Below are 8,748 nucleotides of genomic sequence, written 5' to 3'. Positions count from 1 at the left end.
TTCTATTTTGACCCACAGATAATGGAGAGGTGCGCATGGTTTATTATAGCTCTAACATCAACAGTCTTTAAGGGAGGGTAATCAACTTCTCCTTTATCCCAGATAATAGATTTGTATCTCTGACTAGATGTAGTTTAATAATAGAAAACAGACTATTACTAACAAGGTTATCAGCTATATATACATAATATATATATATATTGCTGATAACCTTGTTAGTAATAGTCTAGTCTCAAGACAGACTGTTGCCTCGCGTCAACTTTCGAGGAACAACAGGGGAGGCGCTGTTTTCCCGAATATTTGACGATGGGATTCTCAGATTGGTAATAGTCTGACACGCCAAAAAAAATTGTTTTTTAAAAACCTTTAAATAACAGGATTAAAAATTATTTACTTTTGTTCCACACACTCATCTTTGTGGAAACATATTTTGTTTTTATATATTTTATTGGAATCAGAATGTATTCAGCATTTTGTTGTGCTATGGTGTGACATGACAATAATTGTTTATAAAATGAAAATGGAGTACACCTTTCTTAAGTTGCTCACTTTATCAAAGTGCTTTATCATAACTAAATTGTGAAAATTGTGAAAAAGTTTCCTGTAATATCATCTGTATTCCATGCTTTTTGCGTGTTGTGTGAGTCTGTGAGAGCTCCGTAGATTTCGAGTTATTCAGCTTTTTAGTCAGCCTGTATACAGGGAGGTGAACGGCAGCGAGGATGTGCGATCCGGTCTAGGATCACTAAAGAAGGAAAGGCCAAGCAATATATAATAATCAGCGATCCGGTTTGGTATCAATAATAAAGCTTATCAGACGGAACGTTACGCCAATAGCAGTTGCCGGTTCGATTCCAACTGGCGGAACGTTCCGTCACGAGCAGTTAATTGGTTAAAAATGTCTGCTTCTACATCTTGGTGGCACCTCGAGCCATGATGGACTTCTTAGTGTTTCTCTCAGGTTTCAAAATGATTATATAACACTTTGGTCCAAACAGCGCCAGCAAAATGCCCAAACTAGATGCTAAAATAGCAAACACCTCCACTACATCGGCATATTTGCCTGGAGAACTGATATATGCTGGTATGAAGGCTATCCACACGGCACAGAAGATCAACATGCTGAAAGTAATTAACTTGGCTTCATTGAAGTTGTCTGGAAGATTCCTTACCATGAATGCTAGGAGGAAACTGAGGAGTGCTAGTAAGCCAATATAACCTAGTAACACCGCAAAACCAACTGTTGATCCAACATTGCACTCATAGACTATCTTTTCAGAATAGTATTGTGTGTTTTTATGAGGAGTTGGTGAGGCAGACACAAGCCAGGCTGTGCAGATTATTGCCTGGATTGAAGTAAGAATCAGAACTGTTCCTCTCTGCTGCATAGGACCAAACCACTTCATGATGTCTGCACCACCAGGCTTGGAGGCCTTGAACACAGCCAGCACCACCATAGTCTTTACCAGGATGCAGGAGACACACAGCACAAAGCTGATCCCAAATGCTGCATGCCTCAGCTGACAAGTCCAGAGTCTGGGACGGCCAATGAACAGGAGTGTGCACAAGAAACATAGTTTGAGTGAAAGCAAGAGTTGGAAGCTGAGTTCTGAGTTGTTGGCGCGGACCATGGGCGTCTCTTTATGATAAACAAAGATCCCCAGGACAATAGCACAGACAAAAGTTCCTAGCAATGAGATGGTTGTTAAGGAGATTCCCAGGGCCTCATGGTAGGACAGGAACTCAATGCTCTTAGGGACACAGTGGTCACGCCGGGGACTGGACCAGAAGTCCTCTGGACAACTCGTGCACTCTGTAGAGTCTAACAAATAGGACAAGATTAAAGGGACAGACGCGTATCTTCTTATAACCTTCTGTACATATACTGTAGCTACATGATGTAACCCTACCTGTCTCATTGCTGAACTCTCCCTCAGAACAAGCAATGCAGTCAAAGCAGCAGACAGGTTCATCTTTCCTTCTGGCCACACGGGTTCCAGGAGAACAGCTCTCACTGCACACCGACCGAGGAGGCTACAGAGGAAAGTAAAAATGATCAGTTTAAGTATACATTTCATTCAAAAATTTTGAAAGCTGAAATTACTTTTGCGGATTGAAAGTTCCAGAAGATTCTGTCTTCATCGAGGGTGAATTCTTCATCTCCGGAGGCTGTGATCTTGAACACACCTACGTTGTGAATCTTTGTGCTTCCATCAGGGAGCCACGCCCAGTTCAATATATCGAAGATTGGTAAAGCATCACCATTCTCATCAAAGTATACAGGATCACCACCAGATGTGGTGAAGTTGACCTTTTCCAGGTAATAGAGAAGCTAGAAATGGTGAAGAGCAAGAGACTTTAAAAACATACTTGAGGATCGTATTATGTGCCCAAGTCACGCTACACACTATTTGGGGATTTAAGCATTGTGCAAGGGGTGTTCCTGTTGCTGAGTTGCTATCTTCCACCACCAGCCTCATTACTAAATCATGTGCTCTACCCCTTACATTATGCATTGCCTTTGAACAAAACCATATTCATAATGTCACCCACAAATTAGGAGTGAGGAAGACTTCTGCATCTTGTGTGATTATTGCATAATAAAGAGAGGCATGACCGCATTTCTAGACAAGAAGACACAGAGGTAAACGTGTATTTTATTTAAAATACCACCAGACAGAGAAGCGGAACGGATCTGTCATAATCCATCCACCTACTCCGGCAGCTGCCTGTCACGGCCCCTGCCAGTGTCCTGTGTGTGTCTATTTGTGATAGTGTGTCTGTGTGTGAGCATGTGTGGGCGTAGGCTTGGTTCCTGGCTTTCCAGATTGGCACACCTGGCTCTGATCATCCAATCTCACTCACCTGCCTGCCATCTTCTCATCACCACCACTCCATAAAAGCCCTGGTTTCCTCGCCACACGCTGCCAGATCGTCCCACAGTTCTCCGTGCGGTAACGCTCTACTATTGCTTTGTTCCAGTGTTTTTTGGTTTTTCCTTCTGCCTCAGTTGCCTGCCTGTTTGCCTGCCAGCCTACCTGCTAGGCAGCCCCTGCTAGCTTTCTGAAAAGTAGCCAATGTACAAGCTCATTCTGGACAGTTGCCTATCTACAAGCTCATAATTTTGTTTGAATAAACACCCTTGGACTTTGCCCTCCTTGTCGTGTCTGCATTTGGGTCTGCCAGTTTGGTTAAATGTGACACTGCCGGTCTAACTTTATAAACCCCACAGGGTTTTCTAAGTCTCACCTGCACAACCCAATAATAATGTTTTTTCAAATGTGTTTTTAAATGTGCAAATAAATAAAAATAATCCTACAGGTTAACTGAATTAATATCCCACCTGCCATGGCTGTATTGTCTGCAAACTGGCACAGCTGTGCCCAGGGAAAGGCCCTCTTCCTGGCACACACTGCAACATGTCATGGAGGGCGTGGGCCAGAGCATACACAGCCTTGTACGCATTGTACTCTGCCCTGAGGTCAGACATATCCAACAGGGTAGTTTCTGCCGTTACCAGGTCCTCTTGTCCAGTACACACCCTTCCACCAGCGTCCACCCACTCTGGTGGAAGGGGTGAAAATTTACACTGAAATGAGTGTTCCCAAAACTCCCTCACCTGAAAGAACACAATTAATTCATAAGAATACCTGTAAATACAATGAATTGATTAATGTATTGATTATTCACAGTTTGCAGATACTACAGTGGTACAATTATACAATGGTGCAAAAAGTACAACACAACATGTCCTAAGGGCGTGTGTCTGTTGTGGTCCTGTGTCCAAGAATACTTACTATGTTATCCTCATGGTCATTGTCAGGACGTATTTTTAACAAAAAGTCCTTGAGACCTGGTATCTCTCCACGACGGATGGCAAAACCCAGGGTGCCTCTGAGGTATGGTAGGTAGTGAGGAGACTGGAGATAACCGTCAGCCCACCAACCTGAAGTGGCAGGTAAGATCCATAGCAGACCTGTCACATTCTGCTTAACCACCTGTTCATCGTTTCGAAAGAAATGAAAGGCATGTCTTTCTTTCAATACATTCTCATTTTAGATTCTTCTAATTATGAATGCCTAAATTTACATCCTCCACAGATGTATCGTAACACAAACCTCATCCAAGACATTATGCATATAGTCCCCGTATCCAAACATAATGACCACACGAGCTGTGGACGTCTTCATCACAGAGACGATCCTCTGGAGTTTATCCAGGTCATTGTGGAAGGGCAGAGCCTCTGAATAAGCCACACAACCCAGACCAGACTGGTCCAGGCCAGACTGGAATAATCGGGCGACGTCATGGCCAGCATCATCATCACTGAACAACAGTCCTACCCAGGTCCACTCCAACCACCTCATAGTCTGGAGCATAGCTCGCACCTGAGTGGACGAACAATGGACGGAAATGTACTTAGGTTAGATCATAAAGTCCAGGGGCCACATGTGGTCCCCGTGTTCACTTATGTGGCCTGCAGGTTAATATTGGAATACTGTTATATTATTGATTTCAGCTGTTACAATTCCAAACATGCAAACATGACCTGCTTTAATTGTATCTATAATGGTCAATATTAGTAGCATAATTACAATTGTATTCCCCTGGAGTTAGTGTGGAAATACAGTGGCCCTCTGGAGTGAGTGTGGAAATATGGTGGCCCTCTGGACTGAGTGTAGAAATACAGTGGCCCTCTGTAGTGAGTGTAGAAATATAGTGGCCCTCTGGAGTGATTGTGGAAATAATAGTGGTTCTCTGTAGTGAGTGTAGAAATATAGTGACTGTTGTATTATAGTGTTCTGATACTTGGTGCTGTGTTCGGATACTCGGTACTGATACGTGCAATGTACTTATATGTATGGTGTACTGCCTGCCTGAATGGTAACACACTGTGGAGCTGTGTTAGAGCACGCTGAAGGCCGCTGCTGGCAGGCAGGGATTGTGATGTCTAGTCTGTGACGTAATTAGGACATGAAGTATCCAAGCTATATATGCTGCTGTAAGTGTAATAAACCTTGTGAACGATTTAATGTGACCATGTCTCCGTGTCATGTTAATCTCTTCTCCCGGGCCGGCCTGTCTGTCTGTCCGCCGCCGAACCATGGAAATGCCAACCGGGTCGTCACACACCAGAACCAGACGAGGGTCCAATACGTAGAATACAGTTAATCATAACAGTGACCTTCTGGAGTGAGTGTAGAAATACAGTGGCCCTCTGGAGTGAGTGTAGAAATATAGTGACCTTCTGGAGTGAGTGTAGAAATATAGTGACCTTCTGGAGTGAGTGTAGAAATATAGTGACCTTCTGGAGTGATTGTGGAAATAATTGTGGCCCTCTGGAATGAGTGTGGAAATAATTGTGGCCCTCTGGAGTGAGTGTGGAAATATAGTGGCCGTCTGGACTCTGGAGTGGGTGTAGAAATATAGTGGACCTCTGGAGTGACTGTAAAAATACAGTGGCCCTCTGGAGTGAGTGTAGAAATATAGTGGCCCTCTCCTACATCAAAGTTGCCCACCCCATGGGTTCGAGTATTCCAGTTTGTGAAACATGAACTATTAAATACCAACACATCTATTGTTATAGAAGTTCACCTGGAAGACAAAACTTGGCATTGTTCTGAAGAAGGATGGGAACTGAGTCCGGTCGCTCAGACAGGAACAACCTGCATAGTAACTTATCTGGAAAAACAGAATAAAAACAAATACAAAATATCTATTCTGTAATGTACTAGATCATAGGTATTCAACCTAGTCTGGTGCCCTCAGGGCAGTGCTAATCAACTCACGGCCCCTGCTTTATGTATCTGCGGCCAACAATGAAAATATAATATTATATATGTTATTTTCACAAGTTTTGAACAAGATTTTAGTTATTGTATTGTAAAAGGTTGTATGGCCTGATGTCAACTTAATATTAACCACTTACTTTATCACCTGTGATAATCTGTTCATTATTATAGTAGCTTCACTAAAAACGCAGAGGAAAACGCTCCACACGTCCCAAACTCTTCTGGCTCCAAAACTATGTAATGCACGTCCCATTACAATCAGAACTGCAGCCTCACTCACAATCTTACGCCGTGGTCTGAAAGCCCACCTCTTCAGACTCCATCATGACACTTAGCACTTTCCGTAGCATTTTTTACTATAGATAGCATTTTATTTATAGCATTTTTATGTAGACATAGCACTATAAAGCATACATGCATTGTTCCATTATATAGATATTCCACTGTTACGTTCTCAGCTTACGTATGATTCATGATAACTACTTTAATGTACGTAGGCCTAATGTTTTTTGTTCTTGCTTAATTTATCGCTCTGGATTAAGAGTGTCTGCTAAATGCCTAAATTGTAAATTGTTGTAACTTCATCACAATGCTTTTGTTCATTGAGGATTGGCTGGAAGTAGATGGAAATGTGGCTTTTTACTCTGTGTTTCCTTCATCTTTAGACTAGTCGTGACTTGTGTAGTATGTTCCAAAATACATTTGTAAATATTTCAAAATAATACTGACATTTTTAGCTTGCGGTCCTTGGACTTTTGGAGTGGCCCCTGAGCCATCTTAAGTTGAGTAGCCCTGCCCTAGGGGATCCTCAGGTTTAGGGTTTAGGGTTTAGCAGGTTTGTATACAGCAGCACGCTGATACAGCAGCAGCAAGAAAGGAAGCAGGCAATGCAAACCTCCGGTTCAAGTAGCCGGTATGAAGATGGAGTGAGTGTGTGATTGGCTGAGGGAATCATGTGAATGAGAGCGTGATGCTGAGGCGGCACAATTAATGGCCGGCAGCAACTGCACTGAGGTTCCCTGACTGAACTTGCTCTGCGCAATTGCGCATGTCTACAACAGTCACAAATGCTCATTATATTTTACCCAATGTAAAATATTCCATAAAAAGATATCTCTCATCAAAATATATTGAAGTACAGCAATTCATGCATGGCAACTTGAGCTACTCTTCTTCAATATTTCATCATGACTTTTCACAAAATTTAAAAAAAAAATGATTTCATGGGGCCTATCACTGAAAAATGATGTCATGATCATGGCCATAATTTGACGACACTTTCTATAGCTGCTTTTAACACTCCACTGTGTGGATTCATGATGACCAGGTCATAAGCGTACATAAGGTGATTAATGATAGTTACCTACTGTATAAGACAGCCTGTATTGCACTTATTTAATTCACTAGATAGATCATCCATGTATATGCACAATGTGCTTAGATATGCCACAAGCAGCTTCTGAAACCGTACGAAGGTAGTGGAAATACTGTAGCTGCCTGGCAATCATTTAGAGAAGGAACCACTCGAAAACGCGTGATGTAATTCATTTCTGTGCGATGCGAACTACGCAAATTGGCGTGGTTCTGTTTTTTATTAATATGTTTAGATTAATTCGGTCCGGAGCTCTGTCTAAATGTTCCTGGGCTTAAATTTGGACTACAATACCCAGAAATCCCGTGTCTCGTGACACACGTGTATGTTTTGCTATGGAAGCTGCAGCATGACCTCACCCCCCAGTAAACAGTGGGAGCAGAGGGAGAGTCTTCATAGTTTTCTGTTTAGCCGGTTTGCCGTCCCTCCCGAGCGATTTGCTAGCAGTAACAAAACAAAATAAAATTGAAAGCAGTAATATTTATTTGGACAGGTTCTAATTGTACAGAGGTGATTGACTCTGTACCATGAACCAACAGACCTGTAAAACACAGGCCAAGGGCAGTTACTTACCACTTTCACTTAAAACAAAGGGGGGAAAAAGACAGAATAAGAAAGAAAAATAGCAGCCTACAAGCTCAGATCATGTCACACTGTGACCTTGTTGATCGGCTGTGTTTGATACTTTTGTCTAACACTAGCATAATTTAGAAATAGGGCATTAAAAAGCATTACAAGTTGAAATATCGAGACACAAGGTTTCTTCTCGACAGCAACGATTATGTTCTATGTCTTTCAAACGGCAAAAAGACCACATTTTATATTTATCATATTATAGATTTGCAAATAGCCAAGTAAGCAATATTAAATAAAATAGGCTATGGTGAAAGGGGATAGGAAACTTACCATGGGCACTCTGTATACACCTAATATTCTAGAGAGGGTAATAGAACTTTTTGAGGTACTAGGACCCACAATTCCAAGAACTGAAGGAGACCCAACACAGCTCTGATCCAGTGTAAACTGCTCCTCTCTCCCACTGATCAGTGACAACGCTGCAGGGACTGCAACTCCAACCGTTAAACAGGTGTCATAGATACTGTATCCCAGAGTCACATTGGGGAGCAGGCTGGGGTCTCTGTTGATCTCAGTGATGGCAAAAGCCATGATCTGTGCCCCAGTGAACACTGAAATGGAAAAACTAACACACACAATTACACTGTAGCCTTGAATATCATTGCTGTCGGGTAGAAACCTTGTATCTCAATATTTAAACGTTCTGTTTAATAACTTACTTACTTTGTCATACTACAGTGACAAAAAAAATATTTAAGTGTAAGTGCTTGTGACTAAATAATAACTGCCCTAGATCCATCCAAACAACCTGAGAAGGTTTCCACCCGACAGAAACATACACATCAACTAATCATGTTTCTATACATCAAAACAAGGTTGGTGTTGTCTTGCTGGCTATTTGTGATACTCACCGACTGCAGGTGGGACTGTGTTCCTTGGACTGTGTGAAAGTCAGCTCAGGGAACACAGAGGAGACGTGGAATGGAAACAAACCACCCAGAAGCACAT

At 42.2% G+C, this 8,748-nt stretch overlaps 1 protein-coding gene across 1 annotated transcript; it reads right to left on the bottom strand.

Moving 5' to 3' along the window:
• Positions 1 to 908: 908 nt before the first annotated feature.
• On the bottom strand, positions 909 to 8,331 carry LOC308317795 (extracellular calcium-sensing receptor-like; the record flags this gene model as incomplete). Its single annotated transcript, XM_080767072.1, has 7 exons — positions 909 to 1,822; positions 1,911 to 2,034; positions 2,105 to 2,332; positions 3,344 to 3,619; positions 3,798 to 3,894; positions 4,159 to 4,388; positions 8,242 to 8,331. The coding sequence occupies 7 exons, from the start codon at positions 8,329 to 8,331 to the stop codon at positions 909 to 911; spliced, it is 1,959 nt and encodes a 652-aa protein (XP_080623198.1).
• Between the last annotated feature and the right edge of the window lie 417 nt (positions 8,332 to 8,748).

Source organism: Protomyctophum bolini (genome assembly GCF_963924005.1).
Source record: "Protomyctophum bolini genome assembly, chromosome: 6".
Taxonomy (NCBI): Eukaryota; Metazoa; Chordata; class Actinopteri; order Myctophiformes; family Myctophidae; genus Protomyctophum; species Protomyctophum bolini.
The sequence above is the reverse complement of the archived record's forward strand: the minus strand, read 5'-3'. Positions and strand labels throughout refer to the sequence as shown.